Raw genomic sequence first — 21085 nt, 5'->3', positions numbered from 1 at the left:
ATGTTAGGCCATCATCAGTATGTTAGGCCATCATCAGTCTGTTAGGCCATCATCAGTCTGTTAGGCCATCATCAGTATGTTAGGCCATCATCAGTCTGTTAGGCCATATCAGTCTGTTAGGCCATCGTCGTATGTTAGGCCATCATCAGTCTGTTAGGCCATCATCAGTCTGTTAGGCATCGTCAGTCTGTTAGGCCATCATCAGTCTGTTAGGCCATCATCAGTTATGTTAGGCATCATCAGTTGTTAGGCCATCATCAGTATGTTAGGCATCATCAGTCTGTTAGGCCATCATCAGTATGTTAGGCCATCATCAGTCTCTGTTAGGCCATCATCAGTATGTTAGGCCATATCAGTCTGTTTAGGCCATCATCAGTATGTTAGGCCATCATCAGTATGTTAGGCATCATCAGTCTGTTTATTTTTTCAGTTGTTAGGCCATCGTTCAGTAGGTTAGGCCATCATCAGTATGTTAGGCCATCATCATCTTGTTAGGCCATCATCAGTATGTTAGGCCATCATCAGTAGTTAGGCCATCATCAGTATGTTAGGCCATCATCAGTATGTTAGGCCATCGTCAGTATGTTAGCCCTCGTCAGTATGTTAGGCCATCGTCAGTATGTTAGGCCATCGTCAGTATGTTAGGCCATCATCAGTATGTTAGGCCATCATCAGTCTGTTAGGCCATCATCAGTATGTTAGGCCATCGTCAGTATGTTAGGCCATCATCAGTATGTTAGACCATCATCAGTATGTTAGCCATCGTCAGTATGTTAGACCATCATCAGTATGTTAGGCCATCGTCAGTATGTTAGACCATCATCAGTATGTTAGGCCATCATCAGTATGTAGGCCATCATCAGTATGTTAGGCCATCATCAGTATGTTAGACCATCATCAGTATGTTAGGCCATCGTCAGTATGTTAGGCCATCCTCATCAGTAGTTAGGCCATCGTCAGTATGTTAGGCCATCATCAGTATGTTAGCCATCATCAGTATGTTAGACCATCATCAGTCTGTTAGGCCATCGTCAGTATGTTAGGCCATCATCAGTATGTTAGGCCATCATCAGTATGTTAGACCATCATCAGTATGTTAGGCCATCATCAGTATGTTAGGCCATCGTCAGTATGTTAGACCATCATCAGTATGTTAGGCCATCATCAGTATGTTAGACCATCATCAGTCTGTTAGGCCATCGTCAGTATGTTAGGCCATCGTCAGTATGTTAGGCCATCATCAGTATGTTAGACCATCATCAGTATGTTAGGCCATCATCAGTATGTTAGGCCATCGTCAGTATGTTAGGCCATCGTCAGTATGTGGAAAAAAGTCCTAACTGTAGCTGTATGATAATGATATACTACATATTTACATTTGTGATATGTTAACATCAGCACTGCAGGATATGTTATATTATCAAATGATACCTGTAGATGTCTGAAGGTGAGGATGACAGGCTGGGTGAGGTGTTCTGTTGCTGGGTTACTGACAAAGGCTGTTACCACCTTGGAACTGATCTGGTAGTTAGGCTTTGATGCTGTGGCGGTTGCTGTGTCTCTGTTTGTGTCCGTGTCAGTGAGGTACTGGAAGGAGTTGTTGACAGATGTCTCCACTGTCTGGTAACACATCAACCCAGCCAGAGTGAAACCTGGGAAGCACAGAATGAAACAAGTACCAGAATGTCTTGTAGTTGTCCCAGAATCCCCAGGTTTTTCAGGTTTCCTGGTTGGAAGATTCCTGGAATAAGGAGGTGCTTTGAAATGCTGGTCATGGCTCACATCAACACCATTATCCCAGAAACCCTACACTCCAATTTGCATACAGCCCCAACAGATCCACATATGATACAATCTATTGCAATCCACACGGCCCTTTTCCCCCTTGATAAAAGGAAAGAATGCTATTCCTGACTACAGCTCAGAATCAACACCATAGTGTTCTCAATGCTCTTCACTAAGCTAAGGACTCTGAGACTAAACACCTCCCTCTGCAACTGGAACCTGGACTTCCTGAAGGGCCGCTCCCAGGTGATCCGCAACACGGGGGCCCCTCAGGGGTGCGTGATCAGTCCCCTCCTGTACTCCCTGTTCACCCATGACTCATGGCCAAGCACGACTCCAACAACATCATTAAGTTTGCCGCGACACAGAAGTGGTAGAGCTGATTACCGACAACGATGAGATATCCTATAGGGAGGAGGTCAGATACTTGGCCGTACGGCCCATACATCCTGGGGCCAATGCTTCTTGCCATCCAGAACCTATTGTCAGGCGAGGTGTCAGAGGAAGGCCCTAAAAATTGTCAAAGACTCCAGTCACTCTTGTCACAGACTGTTTCTATGCTTACGAACAGCAAGCAGTACCGGAGCACCAAGTCTAGGTCCAAGAAATCTCATCAAATGGCTACCAGAATATTTACATTGTTCCTCCCCCTCCTACCCCTTTTTTACGCTGCTGCTACTCTCTAGTATTATCTATGCATTGTCACGTAACTAACCGGTGACCCCCACACATTGACTCTGTACCGGTACCCACCTGTATATAGCCTCCACATTGACTCTGTACCGTACCACCTGTATATAGCCTCCACATTGACTCTGTACCGGTACCCCTGTATATAGCCTCCACATTGACTCTGTACCGTACCCCCTGTATATAGCCTCCACATTGACTCTGTACCGGACCACCTGTATATAGCCTCCCACATTGACTCTGTACCGGTACCACCTGTATATAGCCTCCACATTGACTCTGTACCGAACCCCTGTATATAGCCTCCACATTGACTCTGTACCGGTACCCCCTGTATATAGCCTCCACATTGACTCTGTACCGGTACCCACCTGTATATAGCCTCCACATTGACTCTGTACCGGTACCACCTGTATATAGCCTCCACATTGACTCTGTACCGGTACCACCTGTATATAGCCTCCACATTGACTCTGTACCGGTACCCACCTGTATATAGCCTCCACATTGACTCTGTACCGGAACCCCTGTATATAGCCTCCACATTGACTCTGTACTGGTACCACCTGTATATAGCCTCCACATTGACTCTGTACCGGAACCACCTGTATATAGCCTCCACATTGACTCTGTACCGGTACCACTGTATATAGCCTCCACATTGACTCTGTACCGGTACCACCTGTATATAGCCTCCACATTGACTCTGTACCGGTACCACCTGTATATAGCCTCCACATTGACTCTGTACCGGTACCACCTGTATATACCTCCACATTGACTCTGTACCGGTACCACCTGTATATAGCCTCCACATTGACTCTGTACCGGTACCACCTGTATATAGCCTCCACATTGACTCTGTACCGGTACCACCTGTATATAGCCTCCACATTGACTCTGTACCGGTACCACCTGTATATAGCCTCCACATTGACTCTGTACCGGTACCCACCTGTATATAGCCTCCACATTGACTCTGTACCGGTACCACCTGTATATAGCCTCCACATTGACTCTGTACCGGTACCACCTGTATATAGCCTCCACATTGACTCTGTACCGGTACCACCTGTATATAGCCTCCACATTGACTCTGTACCGGTACCCACCTGTATATAGCCTCCACATTGACTCTGTACCGGTACCACCTGTATATAGCCTCCACATTGACTCTGTACCGGTACCACCTGTATATAGCCTCCACATTGACTCTGTACCGGTACCACCCTGTATATAGCCTCCACATTGACTCTGTACCGGTACCACCTGTATATAGCCTCCACATTGACTCTGTACCGGTACCACCTGTATATAGCCTCCACATTGACTCTGTACCGGTACCACCTGTATATAGCCTCCACATTGACTCTGTACTGGTACCACCTGTATATAGCCTCCACATTGACTCTGTACCGGTACCACCTGTATATAGCCTCCACATTGACTCTGTACCGGTACCCCCTGTATATAGCCTCCACATTGACTCTGTACGGTACCACCTGTATATAGCCTCCACATTGACTCTGTACCGGTACCACCTGTATATAGCCTCCACATTGACTCTGTACCGGTACCACTGTATATAGCCTCCACATTGACTCTGTACCGGTACCCACCTGTATATAGCCTCCACATTGACTCTGTACCGGTACCCACCTGTATATAGCCTCCACATTGACTCTGTACCGGTACCCCCTGTATATAGCCTCCACATTGACTCTGTACCGGTACCACCTGTATATAGCCTCCACATTGACTCTGTACCGGTACCACCTGTATATAGCCTCCACATTGACTCTGTACCGGTACCACCTGTATATAGCCTCCACATTGACTCTGTACCGGAACCACCTGTATATAGCCTCCACATTGACTCTGTACCGGTACCACCTGTATATAGCCTCCACATTGACTCTGTACCGGTACCCCCTGTATATAGCCTCCACATTGACTCTGTACCGGTACCACCTGTATATAGCCTCCACATTGACTCTGTACCGGTACCACCTGTATATAGCCTCCACATTGACTCTGTACCGGTACCACCTGTATATAGCCTCCACATTGACTCTGTACCGGTACCACCTGTATATAGCCTCCACATTGACTCTGTACCGGTACCACCTGTATATAGCCTCCACATTGACTCTGTACCGGTACCCCCTGTATATAGCCTCCACATTGACTCTGTACTGGTACCACCTGTATATAGCCTCCACATTGACTCTGTACCGGTACCACCTGTATATAGCCTCCACATTGACTCTGTACCGGTACCACTGTATATAGCCTCCACATTGACTCTGTACCGGTACCACCTGTATATAGCCTCCACATTGACTCTGTACCGGTACCACCTGTATATAGCCTCCACATTGACTCTGTACCGGTACCCACCTGTATATAGCCTCCACATTGACTCTGTACCGGTACCACCTGTATATAGCCTCCACATTGACTCTGTACCGGTACCACCTGTATATAGCCTCCACATTGACTCTGTACCGGTACCACCTGTATATAGCCTCCACATTGACTCTGTACCGGTACCCACCTGTATATAGCCTCCACATTGACTCTGTACCGGTACCACCTGTATATAGCCTCCACATTGACTCTGTACCGGTACCACCTGTATATAGCCTCCACATTGACTCTGTACCGGTACCACCTGTATATAGCCTCCACATTGACTCTGTACCGGTACCACCTGTATATAGCCTCCACATTGACTCTGTACCGGAACCCCTGTATATAGCCTCCACATTGACTCTGTACCGGTACCACCTGTATATAGCCTCCACATTGACTCTGTACCGGTACCACCTGTATATAGCCTCCACATTGACTCTGTACCGGTACCACCTGTATATAGCCTCCACATTGACTCTGTACCGGTACCACCTGTATATAGCCTCCACATTGACTCTGTACCGGTACCACCTGTATATAGCCTCCACATTGACTCTGTACCGGTACCCCCTGTATATAGCCTCCACATTGACTCTGTACCGGTACCACCTGTATATAGCCTCCACATTGACTCTGTACCGGTACCCCCTGTATATAGCCTCCACATTGACTCTGTACCGGTACCCCTGTATATAGCCTCCACATTGACTCTGTACCGGAAACCCCTGTATATAGCCTCCACATTGACTCTGTACCGGTACCCCCTGTATATAGCCTCCACATTGACTCTGTACCGGTACCCACCTGTATATAGCCTCCACATTGACTCTGTACCGGTACCACCTGTATATAGCCTCCACATTGACTCTGTACCGGTACCACCTGTATATAGCCTCCACATTGACTCTGTACCGGTACCACCTGTATATAGCCTCCACATTGACTCTGTACCGGTACCCACCTGTATATAGCCTCCACATTGACTCTGTACTGGTACCACCTGTATGTAGCCTCCACATTGACTCTGTACCGGAACCCACCTGTATATAGCCTCCACATTGACTCTGTACCGGTACCACCTGTATATAGCCTCCACATTGACTCTGTACCGGTACCACCTGTATATAGCCTCCACATTGACTCTGTACCGGTACCACCTGTATATAGCCTCCACATTGACTCTGTACCGGTACCACCTGTATATAGCCTCCACATTGACTCTGTACCGGTACCACCTGTATATAGCCTCCACATTGACTCTGTACCGGTACCACCTGTATATAGCCTCCACATTGACTCTGTACCGGTACCCACCTGTATATAGCCTCCACATTGACTCTGTACCGGTACCCCCTGTATATAGCCTCCACATTGACTCTGTACCGGTACCACCTGTATATAGCCTCCACATTGACTCTGTACCGGTACCACCTGTATATAGCCTCCACATTGACTCTGTACCGGTACCACCTGTATATAGCCTCCACATTGACTCTGTACCGGTACCACCTGTATATAGCCTCCACATTGACTCTGTACCGGTACCACCTGTATATAGCCTCCACATTGACTCTGTACCGGTACCCACCTGTATATAGCCTCCACATTGACTCTGTACCGGTACCACCTGTATATAGCCTCCACATTGACTCTGTACCGGTACCACCTGTATATAGCCTCCACATTGACTCTGTACCGGTACCACCTGTATATAGCCTCCACATTGACTCTGTACCGGTACCCACCTGTATATAGCCTCCACATTGACTCTGTACCGGTACCACCTGTATATAGCCTCCACATTGACTCTGTACCGGTACCACCTGTATATAGCCTCCACATTGACTCTGTACCGGTACCACCTGTATATAGCCTCCACATTGACTCTGTACCGGTACCCCCTGTATATAGCCTCCACATTGACTCTGTACCGGTACCACCTGTATATAGCCTCCACATTGACTCTGTACCGGTACCACCTGTATATAGCCTCCACATTGACTCTGTACCGGTACCACCTGTATATAGCCTCCACATTGACTCTGTACCGGTACCACCTGTATATAGCCTCCACATTGACTCTGTACCGGTACCACCTGTATATAGCCTCCACATTGACTCTGTACCGGTACCCACCTGTATATAGCCTCCACATTGACTCTGTACCGGTACCACCTGTATATAGCCTCCACATTGACTCTGTACCGGTACCACCTGTATATAGCCTCCACATTGACTCTGTACCGGTACCACCTGTATATAGCCTCCACATTGACTCTGTACCGGTACCCCCTGTATATAGCCTCCACATTGACTCTGTACCGGTACCACCTGTATATAGCCTCCACATTGACTCTGTACCGGTACCACCTGTATATAGCCTCCACATTGACTCTGTACCGGTACCACCTGTATATAGCCTCCACATTGACTCTGTACCGGTACCACCTGTATATAGCCTCCACATTGACTCTGTACCGGTACCACCTGTATATAGCCTCCACATTGACTCTGTACCGGTACCACCTGTATATAGCCTCCACATTGACTCTGTACCGGTACCACCTGTATATAGCCTCCACATTGACTCTGTACCGGTACCACCTGTATATAGCCTCCACATTGACTCTGTACCGGTACCACCTGTATATAGCCTCCACATTGACTCTGTACCGGTACCACCTGTATATAGCCTCCACATTGACTCTGTACCGGTACCCCCTGTATATAGCCTCCACATTGACTCTGTACCGGTACCACCTGTATATAGCCTCCACATTGACTCTGTACCGGTACCCCTGTATATAGCCTCCACATTGACTCTGTACCGGTACCCCCTGTATATAGCCTCCACATTGACTCTGTACCGGTACCCCTGTATATAGCCTCCACATTGACTCTGTACCGGTACCCCCTGTATATAGCCTCCACATTGACTCTGTACCGGTACCCCCTGTATATAGCCTCCACATTGACTCTGTACCGGTACCACCTGTATATAGCCTCCACATTGACTCTGTACCGGTACCACCTGTATATAGCCTCCACATTGACTCTGTACCGGTACCACCTGTATATAGCCTCCACATTGACTCTGTACCGGTACCCACCTGTATATAGCCTCCACATTGACTCTGTACGGTACCACCTGTATATAGCCTCCACATTGACTCTGTACCGGTACCCACCTGTATATAGCCTCCACATTGACTCTGTACCGGTACCACCTGTATATAGCCTCCACATTGACTCTGTACCGGTACCACCTGTATATAGCCTCCACATTGACTCTGTACCGGTACCACCTGTATATAGCCTCCACATTGACTCTGTACCGGTACCACCTGTATATAGCCTCCACATTGACTCTGTACCGGTACCCCCTGTATATAGCCTCCACATTGACTCTGTGTACCGGTACCACCTGTATATAGCCTCCACATTGACTCTGTACCGGTACCCCCTGTATATAGCCTCCACATTGACTCTGTACCGGTACCCCCTGTATATAGCCTCCACATTGACTCTGTACCGGAACCCCTGTATATAGCCTCCACATTGACTCTGTACCGGTACCCCCTGTATATAGCCTCCACATTGACTCTGTACCGGTACCACCTGTATATAGCCTCCACATTGACTCTGTACCGGTACCACCTGTATATAGCCTCCACATTGACTCTGTACCGGTACCACCTGTATATAGCCTCCACATTGACTCTGTACCGGTACCACCTGTATATAGCCTCCACATTGACTCTGTACCGGTACCCACCTGTATATAGCCTCCACATTGACTCTGTACTGGTACCACCTGTATATAGCCTCCACATTGACTCTGTACCGGTACCACCTGTATATAGCCTCCACATTGACTCTGTACCGGTACCACCTGTATATAGCCTCCACATTGACTCTGTACCGGTACCCACCTGTATATAGCCTCCACATTGACTCTGTACCGGTACCACCTGTATATAGCCTCCACATTGACTCTGTACCGGTACCACCTGTATATAGCCTCCACATTGACTCTGTACCGGTACCACCTGTATATAGCCTCCACATTGACTCTGTACCGGTACCACCTGTATATAGCCTCCACATTGACTCTGTACCGGTACCACCTGTATATAGCCTCCACATTGACTCTGTACCGGTACCCCCTGTATATAGCCTCCACATTGACTCTGTACCGGTACCACCTGTATATAGCCTCCACATTGACTCTGTACCGGTACCCCCTGTATATAGCCTCCACATTGACTCTGTACCGGTACCCCCTGTATATAGCCTCCACATTGACTCTGTACCGGTACCCCTGTATATAGCCTCCACATTGACTCTGTACCGGTACCCCCTGTATATAGCCTCCACATTGACTCTGTACCGGTACCCACCTGTATATAGCCTCCACATTGACTCTGTACCGGTACCACCTGTATATAGCCTCCACATTGACTCTGTACCGGTACCACCTGTATATAGCCTCCACATTGACTCTGTACCGGTACCACCTGTATATAGCCTCCACATTGACTCTGTACCGGTACCACCTGTATATAGCCTCCACATTGACTCTGTACCGGTACCACCTGTATATAGCCTCCACATTGACTCTGTACCGGTACCACCTGTATATAGCCTCCACATTGACTCTGTACCGGTACCACCTGTATATAGCCTCCACATTGACTCTGTACCGGTACCACCTGTATATAGCCTCCACATTGACTCTGTACCGGTACCACCTGTATATAGCCTCCACATTGACTCTGTACCGGTACCACCTGTATATAGCCTCCACATTGACTCTGTACCGGTACCACCTGTATATAGCCTCCACATTGACTCTGTACCGGTACCACCTGTATATAGCCTCCACATTGACTCTGTACCGGTACCACCTGTATATAGCCTCCACATTGACTCTGTACCGGTACCCCTGTATATAGCCTCCACATTGACTCTGTACCGGTACCACCTGTATATAGCCTCCACATTGACTCTGTACCGGTACCACCTGTATATAGCCTCCACATTGACTCTGTACCGGTACCCCCTGTATATAGCCTCCACATTGACTCTGTACCGGTACCACCTGTATATAGCCTCCACATTGACTCTGTACCGGTACCACCTGTATATAGCCTCCACATTGACTCTGTACCGGTACCACCTGTATATAGCCTCCACATTGACTCTGTACCGGTACCACCTGTATATAGCCTCCACATTGACTCTGTACCGGTACCACCTGTATATAGCCTCCACATTGACTCTGTACCGGTACCACCTGTATATAGCCTCCACATTGACTCTGTACCGGTACCCACCTGTATATAGCCTCCACATTGACTCTGTACCGGTACCACCTGTATATAGCCTCCACATTGACTCTGTACCGGTACCACCTGTATATAGCCTCCACATTGACTCTGTACCGGTACCACCTGTATATAGCCTCCACATTGACTCTGTACCGGTACCCCCTGTATATAGCCTCCACATTGACTCTGTACCGGTACCACCTGTATATAGCCTCCACATTGACTCTGTACCGGTACCACCTGTATATAGCCTCCACATTGACTCTGTACCGGTACCACCTGTATATAGCCTCCACATTGACTCTGTACCGGTACCACCTGTATATAGCCTCCACATTGACTCTGTACCGGTACCACCTGTATATAGCCTCCACATTGACTCTGTACCGGTACCCACCTGTATATAGCCTCCACATTGACTCTGTACCGGTACCACCTGTATATAGCCTCCACATTGACTCTGTACCGGTACCACCTGTATATAGCCTCCACATTGACTCTGTACCGGTACCACCTGTATATAGCCTCCACATTGACTCTGTACCGGTACCACCTGTATATAGCCTCCACATTGACTCTGTACCGGTACCACCTGTATATAGCCTCCACATTGACTCTGTACCGGAACCCACCTGTATATAGCCTCCACATTGACTCTGTACCGGTACCACCTGTATATAGCCTCCACATTGACTCTGTACCGGTACCACCTGTATATAGCCTCCACATTGACTCTGTACCGGTACCACCTGTATATAGCCTCCACATTGACTCTGTACCGGTACCACCTGTATATAGCCTCCACATTGACTCTGTACCGGTACCACCTGTATATAGCCTCCACATTGACTCTGTACCGGTACCCCCTGTATATAGCCTCCACATTGACTCTGTACCGGTACCACCTGTATATAGCCTCCACATTGACTCTGTACCGGTACCCCCTGTATATAGCCTCCACATTGACTCTGTACCGGAACCCCCTGTATATAGCCTCCACATTGACTCTGTACCGGAAACCCCTGTATATAGCCTCCACATTGACTCTGTACCGGTACCCCCTGTATATAGCCTCCACATTGACTCTGTACCGGTACCCCCTGTATATAGCCTCCACATTGACTCTGTACCGGTACCACCTGTATATAGCCTCCACATTGACTCTGTACCGGTACCACCTGTATATAGCCTCCACATTGACTCTGTACCGGTACCACCTGTATATAGCCTCCACATTGACTCTGTACCGGTACCCACCTGTATATAGCCTCCACATTGACTCTGTACTGGTACCACCTGTATATAGCCTCCACATTGACTCTGTACCGGAACCCACCTGTATATAGCCTCCACATTGACTCTGTACCGGTACCACCTGTATATAGCCTCCACATTGACTCTGTACCGGTACCACCTGTATATAGCCTCCACATTGACTCTGTACCGGTACCACCTGTATATAGCCTCCACATTGACTCTGTACCGGTACCACCTGTATATAGCCTCCACATTGACTCTGTACCGGTACCACCTGTATATAGCCTCCACATTGACTCTGTACCGGTACCACCTGTATATAGCCTCCACATTGACTCTGTACCGGTACCCCCTGTATATAGCCTCCACATTGACTCTGTACCGGTACCCCCTGTATATAGCCTCCACATTGACTCTGTACCGGTAACCCCTGTATATAGCCTCCACATTGACTCTGTACCGGTACCCCCTGTATATAGCCTCCACATTGACTCTGTACCGGTACCCACCTGTATATAGCCTCCACATTGACTCTGTACCGGTACCACCTGTATATAGCCTCCACATTGACTCTGTACCGGTACCACCTGTATATAGCCTCCACATTGACTCTGTACCGGTACCACCTGTATATAGCCTCCACATTGACTCTGTACCGGAACCCACCTGTATATAGCCTCCACATTGACTCTGTACCGGTACCACCTGTATATAGCCTCCACATTGACTCTGTACCGGAACCCACCTGTATATAGCCTCCACATTGACTCTGTACCGGTACCACCTGTATATAGCCTCCACATTGACTCTGTACCGGTACCACCTGTATATAGCCTCCACATTGACTCTGTACCGGTACCACCTGTATATAGCCTCCACATTGACTCTGTACCGGTACCACCTGTATATAGCCTCCACATTGACTCTGTACCGGTACCACCTGTATATAGCCTCCACATTGACTCTGTACCGGTACCACCTGTATATAGCCTCCACATTGACTCTGTACCGGAACCCACCTGTATATAAGGCCGCCACATCATTGACTCTGTGTACCGGTTACCCACCTGTATATAGCCTCCACATTGACTCTGTACCGTTACCACCTGTATCATAGCCTCCACATTGACTCTGGTACCGGTTACCACCTGTATATTAGCCTCAACATTGACGGTCTGTACCCGGATCCCCACACTGTGTATATAACCTCCACCATTGACTCTGTACCCGGTACCACCTGTATAGTAACTCCCACATTGAACTCGTACCCGGTACCCCCTGTATATATAGCACTCCACATTGACTCTGTATCCGGGACCCACCTGTATATAGGCCTCCACAATTGACTCTGTACCCTGGTACCCACCTGTATATAGGCCCTCCCCAGTGACTCTGTACCGGTACCACCTGATATAACCTCCACATGCATTGATACCGGTACCACCTGTATATAGCCTCCACATTGACTCGGTACCGGAACCCACCTGTATATAGCCTCCACATTGACTCTGTACCGGTACCACCTGATATAGCCTCCACATTGACTCTGTACCGGTACCCACCTGATATAGCCTCCACATGACTCTGTACCGGTAACCACCTGTATATAGGCCTCCACATTGACTCTGTACCGGTACCCCCTGTATATAGCCTCCACATTGACTCTGTACCGGTACCACCTGTATATAGCCTCCACATTGACTCTGTACCGGTACCCCCTGTATATAGCCTCCACATTGACTCTGTACCGGTACCCCCTGTATATAGCCTCCACATTGACTCTGTACCGGTACCCCCTGTATATAGCCTCCACATTGACTCTGTACCGGTACCCCCTGTATATAGCCTCCACATTGACTCTGTACCGGTACCCCCTGTATATAGCCTCCACATTGACTCTGTACTGGTACCTCCTGTATATAGCCTCCACATTGACTCTGTACTGGTACCTCCTGTATATAGCCTCCACATTGACTCTGTACTGGTACCTCCTGTATATAGCCTCCACATTGACTCTGTACCGGTACCCCCTGTATATAGCCTCCACATTGACTGGTACCCCCCTGTATCTAGCCTCCACATTGAACTCTGTTACTGTACCCCTGTATATAGCCTCCACATTGATTTGTACCGGTACCCCCTGGTATATAGCCTCCACATTGACTCTGTACCAGTACCACCTGTATATAGCCTCCACATTGACTCTGTACCGGTACCCCCTGTATATAGCCTCCACATTGACTCTGTACCAGTACCACCTGTATATAGCCTCCACATTGACTCTGTACCGGTACCACCTGTATATAGCCTCCACATTGACTCTTGTACCGGTACCCCTTGTATATAGCCTCCACATTGACTCTGTACCAGTACCACCTGTATATAGCCTCCACATTGACTCTGTACCGGTACCCCCTGTATATAGCCTCCACATTGACTCTGTACCGGTACCCCCTGTATATAGCCTCCACATTGACTCTGTACGGTACCCCCTGTATATAGCCTCCACATTGACTCTGTACGGTTACCCCCTGTATATAGCCTCCACATTGACTCTGTACCGGTACCCCCTGTATATAGCCTCCACATTGACTCTGTACCAGTACCACCTGTATATAGCCTCCACATTGACTCTGTACCAGTACCACCTGTATATAGCCTCCACATTGACTCTGTACCGGTACCCCCTGTATATAGCCTCCACATTGACTCTGTACCAGTACCACCTGTATATAGCCTCCACATTGGCTCTGTACCGGTACCCCCTGTATATAGGCTCGCTACTGTTATTTTACTGCTGCTCTTTAATTATGTTTTTCTTCACACTTCTTGTTCTTTAAAACTGTACTGTTGGTTAAGGGCTTGTAAGCATTTCCATTCCTGAGACAAATACCATTTTGCTTTATTTGATTTGAATAAGCAGGAAATGCTGAATCCAGGATTTCTAGGCAACCTGGGAATTTTTGTAAAGTTACTGGTACTAAAAGATACAGTACTTAGTTATAGATATGATGGTGATGATGATGATGAGGATGACAAGCCTACCTGGGTACGTCCCGTTGCCAGTGGCTGTCTCCCAGCTGGTGTCCAGTCGCACGTTGTCATTGGCCAGGCTGATTGGCCCAATGGGCGGAGTCTGTCCCCTCCTCACTGCAAGCTCAGTAGCTGTGTACAAGGACAAGGAGAAAGGTGAAGGAGGATGTGTATGTGTGTGCATGTGTGTGTTTGTGTGTGGAAGTTCATGTGTATGTGTTCATCTGTATGTGTGTGTGTTACCTGTGTGGTCTGTTTCCATGGTGGTGTGGGTGTCTCTGAGCTGTGGCCCGATGAGCATCAAGGTGTCCTCCACGGCGCCTAGCAACCCACTCACCTCCCGGCTGTTGCTTAGGATACCTTGAGACAGGAGACTGTCTATCTCTGTCAAGACGTTCTACACACAGGAAGTAGAAACAGGAAACAGGAAGTGAGTGAACGAGGTGTATATGTTGATATGCACGTATGATTTCACTGTGTGTGAGTGTGCATGCTTCTGTGAGTCTTTGCATGTGTGTGTGTGTGTGTGTGTGTGTGTGTGTGTGTGTGTGTGTGTGTGTGTGTGTGTGTGTGTGTGTGTGTGTGTGTGTGTGTGTGGTGTGTGTGTGTGTGTGTGTGTGTGTGTGTGTGTGTGTGTGTGTGTGTGTGTGTGTGTGTGCGTGCGTGCGTGTGTGTGTGTGTGTATGTGTGTTTAACCTCCAGTAACACCTCTCCAGTCAGTCTCCCTCCGGCTGCTTCCCCAGAGTTACTTAACGCCAGACAGCTTTTCCTCATCAGAGACAGGAGACCAGCTAAACCTGGGACATTCTGAGAGAGAGGAGAAGTTCATTCACATCATGTGGGTAAAAATAAATATACAAGTATTGACATACAGTGGGGGCAAAAAATATTTTGTCAGCCACCAATTGTGCAAGTTCTCCCACACAGCTCTTTGGTCTTGGCCATAGTGGAGTTTGGAGTGTGACTGTTTGAGGTTGTGGACATGTGTCTTTTATACTGATAACAAGTTCAAACAGGTGCCATTAATACAGGTAACGAGTGGAGGACAGAGGAGCCTCTTAAAGAAGAAGTTACAGGTCTGTGAGAGACAGAAATCTTGATTGTTTGTAGGTGACCAAATACTTATTTTCCACCATAATTTGCAAATAAATTCATTAAAATTCAAAAAATAAAAAATAAAATCTCATTTTGTCTGTCATAGTTGAAGTTTACCTATGATGAAAATTACAGAACTCTCTCATCTTTTTAAGTGGGAGAACTTGCACAATTGGTGGCTGACTAAATACTTTTTGCCCCACTGTATATTGTAGTCCCAGGAGATAGCACTTAAAAGTACTAAATAAAACAGTTGTTTCTAAAGTGGTCTTAGAGAGAGAGGGAAAGAGAGAGAGAGAAAGAGAGAACAAGAGAGAACGAGAGAGAGAACAGAGAGAGAGAGGGAAAGAGAGAGAGAAAGAGAGAACAAGAGAGAACGAGAGAGAACAAGAGAGAGAACAGAGAGAGAGAGAGATAGAGAGAACAAGAGAGAATTAGAGAGAGAACAGAGAGAGCGAGATAGAGAGAACAAGAGAGAACGAGAGAGAGAACAGAGAGAGAGAGATAGAGATTTAAAAAATATTATAAGATGCAATAGTGAGTTGCAGTATTTGGAAATCAGAGCCCTATTGGATAATATATCTTCACAGCTACAGTATTTGAGATGTTCTGGTTATTTTACTGACTGCTTAATGCCATATTCTATAAATGTTCTGGTTATTTTACTGACTGCTTAATGCCATATTCTATAAATGTTCTGGTTATTTTACTGACTGCTTAATGCCATATTCTATAAATGTTCTGGTTATTTTACTGACTGCTCATTGCCATATTCTATAAATGTTCTGGTTATTTTACTGACTGCTCATTGCCATATTCCATAAATGTTCTGGTTATTTTACTGACTGATTAATGCCATATTCTATAAATGTTCTGGTTATTTTACTGACTGCTCATTGCCATATTCCATAAATGTTCTGGTTATTTTACTGACTGCTTAATGCCATATTCTATAAATGTTCTGGTTATTTTACTGACTGCTCACTACCATATTCTATAAATGGTCTGGTTATTTTACTGACTGATTAATGCCATATTCCATGAATGTCACCCTAAAGTGTTAGTCATTATGAGTGACATCAGGTGTCAGGGTTTAGAACTCACCTGTTCAGGAGTCTGATCCGCTTTGACCTGGTTACAGCTCAGTACTGAAGGAAACACAACACACAACCATCACACCTGGATCAACACTACACAGCACATACATATTACAACACACAACCATCACACCGGGATCAACACTACACAGCACATACATATTACAACACACAACCATCACACCGGGATGGACACTACACAGCACATACATATTACAAAACACAACCATCACACCTGGATCAACACTACACAGCACATACATATTACAACACACAACCATCACACCGGGATGGACACTACACAGTGCAACACAACAGAACATAACATGACAGGACACAATCACACCTACACAACAAAACAACACAATCCCACCTGCACATCAACACAACACTACACAACATAACACAATATAACATACCACCATCACACCTGCACAACAACAACAACCACACAACAGGACACAGAACAACACAACACAATGAGAACTAACAACCATCACACGTGCATGTTACCTGCACCACAACACACACCACAACACACACCAACACATACAAAGGAAAACTGTCACATCCTTATCACGCTCATAGTAGATCCAAGTTGTTGCCATGGGTAACCAAGTTTACCATCAGATACTAACTAACTAAGATATAAATGAAGACATGAGACAGAGAGGAAGTTGAGCTGGAGATTAAAACACCCAGAAACCCACAGCACACTAGTGCTGAAATTTTGCCATGGTAACCATCCTAGCATGCATCCCAATTGACACCCTATTGTATAGTGCACTATGGGCCCTGGTCTAATATAGTGCACTATACAGGGAATAGGGTGTCATTTGGGCCTCATCACTACAAAGAGGAGGCTGCCAGTGGAATAACGGTATCTACAGCAACAGAGGAAAGTCACACCCCACAGAGCATGAGGACAGCAACACAATTAGACCCAACCAAATCATGAGAAAACAAAAAGATAATTACTTGACACATTGGAAAGAATTTACAAAAAAATTGTGCAAACTAGAATGCTATTTGGCCCTAATCAGAGAGTACACAGTGGCAGAATTCCTGATCACTGTGACTGACACAAAATTAAGGAAATCTTTGACTATGTAAGGCTCAGTGAGCATAGCCTTGCTATTGAGAAAGGCGGCCGTAGGCAGACCTGGCTCCCAAGAGAAGACAGGCTATGTGCTCACTGCCCACAAAATGAGGTGGAAACTGAGCTGCACTTCCTAACTTATATATGACCATGAACTGAGACCCTCGTACCCCCCCCCCCCCCCCCCCCCCCCCCCACACACACACACACAAATACTCACCAGTACACTGTCCAGAAAAGGTGAAGTTGACAGTCGTTGTGGATTTGAACCCAGGTAGACACTGACAGTAGAAGCTCCCCGGTGTGTTGTAACACTTGGCATTACTTCCACAGGTTGGGGTACTGTCCCACTCTTTACACTCATCTGTATCATCACATTGTTTTCTTGTTTTGAATATGAAGCCCAGGCCGCAATCTCTGGCCTCTAGGTTCCCCAGTAGAGTGAAATGAAGACCTGTGAGGAGAGAGAGAGAGAGAGAGAGAGAGAGGGAGAGGGAGAGGGAGAGAAGAGAGTCAATTAACCAGACAACCACTTTAAGCGTAGGCCCTTTAAAGACAATGTGTACATCCCAAATGACACCATATTCCTATATAGTGCACCATTAATCAAAAGATGTTCACTATAGGTAATAGGGTGCCATTTGGGACACATACAATATATCATTTAGTGATCGCCATGGGATATAGGACTACTGGTAATGCTGAGCCTGTTATTGGTCCAGAATGTATTCTTTCTGATGTCACAGTGGAAAGTGTTCCAACAAGAAGGAACCGATCAACAAAACCATGTGGGATTGTTACTCAACATCACATTCATTTATGGCTTAAAGCCTTCAGATTGAACTCTGGACTTCGAAGCCAGTTCCACTATTTATTTTTATTCTTCCTGAAATCAGGTAATGATTTAAGAACTCTCATTTTCATTGCAAAGTGAATTTCGTTTGGAGTAAAAAATGTTTCTGTTGCTAAACATTTTGCAACTGTTTACAACTGTTTGCTACGGTCTTCATCTGAATGAACAGGCCTACAACCCAGGATGGAATTTACGCATTTTGTGCACTTGTCTGCCAGGCTGGTAGATTATTACAGGCCCGAGTCCAAAATATGTGCCATGAAATATTTCAGAATACAAAATGTCAACACCACAGTACTCTGGACCTCGTTGGGATGCTACTGTACTATAGGCCCATGGGTTTAATCACCAGTATAATACTGGTTCTCCTCATTGCATATATACAGTCTATTCCACAGGCAACTGTACTATAGGCCCATGGGTATAATCACCAGTATAATACTGGTTCTCCACATTGCATATATACAGTCTATTCCACAGGCTACTGTACTATAGGCCCATGGGTTTAATCACCAGTATAATACTGGTTCTCCACATTGCATATATACAGTCTATTCCACAGGCTACTGTACTATAGGCCCAAGGGTTTAATCACCAGTATAATACTGGTTCTCCACATTGCATATATACAGTCTATTCCACAGGCTACTGTACTATAGGCCCATGGGTATAATCACCAGTATAATACTGGTTCTCCTCATTGCATATATACAGTCTATTCCACAGGCTACTGTACTATAGGCCCATGGGTATAATCACCAGTATAATACTGGTTCTCCTCATTGCATATATACAGTCTATTCCACAGGCTACTGTACTATAGGCCCATGGGTTTAATCACCAGTATAATACTGGTTCTCCACATTGCATATATACAGTCTATTCCACAGGCTACTGTACTATAGGCCCATGGGCCTATAGCAAATTACTATTCATTTTATAGTTGTTAAAAGTTGATAATTAGTCACTTCAGAAATGCCATGTTGAAGGCAAGAGGTTTTCTCTATTTGTTATTTTGAGAATAAAGATTCAAGAGCTCTGTGTTATTTTGAGTTAATTATATTGGAATTTTGCTGTTGTTAATGTTAATTAATTTACATATTATGCTGATTAATTTCTTAATATAATTCCATTACTTATTAGGGTAATATTGTGATACACTGAATTTTAGAGAGTATTGTCACGTCTCTGGTTAATACTCAGTGTTCACCCCCTATTTCTTCACGTTATTGTGCTCAGAAGGTTTAAAGTTTGTCTGGAAGCAAGTCGTGGCTGGTTTTCATTCTGTAGTCTGTAATTGCCTGTAGACTTTGCCACATACGTCTCATGTCTGAGCTGTTGAACTGCGACTCCACTTTGCCCCAATACCGACATTTCTCTTGTTTGATTGCCTTGTGGAGGGAATGACTACTCTGTTAAATGCAGTGGATTTGATTTGTTTTACCCTTATTTTACCAGGTAAATTGACTGAGAACATGTTCTCATTTACAGAAACAGCCTGGTGAAGAGTTACAGGGGAGAGGAGATGAATGAGCCAAATGTAATGATGATACTAATGATGATGATAGTAGTTATAACGATGATGATGATGATGATGATGATGATGATGATAGTAGTGATAATGATGACGATGATAGTGATGATGGTGATGGTGATGATGATGATAGTGATAGTAGTGATTATAGTGATGATGATAGTAGTGATGATGGTGATGATGATGATAGTAGTGATGATGATGATAGTAGTGATGATGGTGATGATGATGATAGTAGTGATGATGATGATAGTAGTGATGATGATGATGATGATAGTAGTGATGATGATGATAGTAGTGATGATGGTGATGATGATGATGATAGTAGTGATGATGATGATAGTAGTGATGCTGGTGATGATGATGATAGTAGTGATGATGATGATGATGATAGTAGTGATGATATGATGATGATGATGATGATGATGATGATGATGATGATGATGATGATGATGATGATGATGATGATGATGATAGTAGTGATGATGATGATTTAAAACAAATATGTATATATATTTTTTATTTATCCGTTATTCTACCAGGTACGTTCACAGAGAACACGTTCTCATTTACAGCAACGACCTGGGGAATAGTTACAGGGGAGAGGAGGGGGATTATTAGGTGACCGTGATGGTTTGAGGGCCAGATTGGGAATTTAGCCAGGACACCGGGACAAACACCCCTACTCTTACGATAAGTGCCATCGGAGCTTTAATGACCTCAGAGAGACACCCGTTTAACATCCCATCCGAAAGACGGCACCCTACACAGGGCAGTGTCCCCAATCGCTGCCTTGGGGTTTTGGGATTTTATTAAAAAAATTTGACCGGAATGCTTCCTACTGGCCCTCCAACACCACTTCCAGCAGCATCTGGTCTCCCATCCAGGGACTTACTG

General features: G+C 46.1%; 1 protein-coding gene across 1 annotated transcript in view; it reads right to left on the bottom strand.

The window, feature by feature from the left end:
- Positions 1 to 1401: 1401 nt before the first annotated feature.
- LOC116352890 (CD97 antigen-like) overlaps positions 1402 to 21085 on the bottom strand; it is a gene marked incomplete at its 3' end in the record, with an annotated part of 24032 nt that continues 4348 nt past the window's right edge. The window contains exons 2-7 of the mRNA XM_031819498.1: positions 18022 to 18255; positions 16710 to 16753; positions 15207 to 15317; positions 14754 to 14907; positions 14523 to 14642; positions 1402 to 1652 (exon numbers count right to left, since the gene is read on the bottom strand). Coding sequence (XP_031675358.1) covers positions 1402 to 1652; positions 14523 to 14642; positions 14754 to 14907; positions 15207 to 15317; positions 16710 to 16753; positions 18022 to 18255 — 914 coding nt within the window. The remainder of the gene's footprint in view (positions 1653 to 14522; positions 14643 to 14753; positions 14908 to 15206; positions 15318 to 16709; positions 16754 to 18021; positions 18256 to 21085) is intronic.

Source organism: Oncorhynchus kisutch, unplaced genomic scaffold, assembly GCF_002021735.2.
Source record: "Oncorhynchus kisutch isolate 150728-3 unplaced genomic scaffold, Okis_V2 scaffold2208, whole genome shotgun sequence".
Taxonomy (NCBI): Eukaryota; Metazoa; Chordata; class Actinopteri; order Salmoniformes; family Salmonidae; genus Oncorhynchus; species Oncorhynchus kisutch.
Note: the sequence above shows the minus strand (reverse complement) of the source record. Positions and strands in the feature narration are given on the sequence as shown.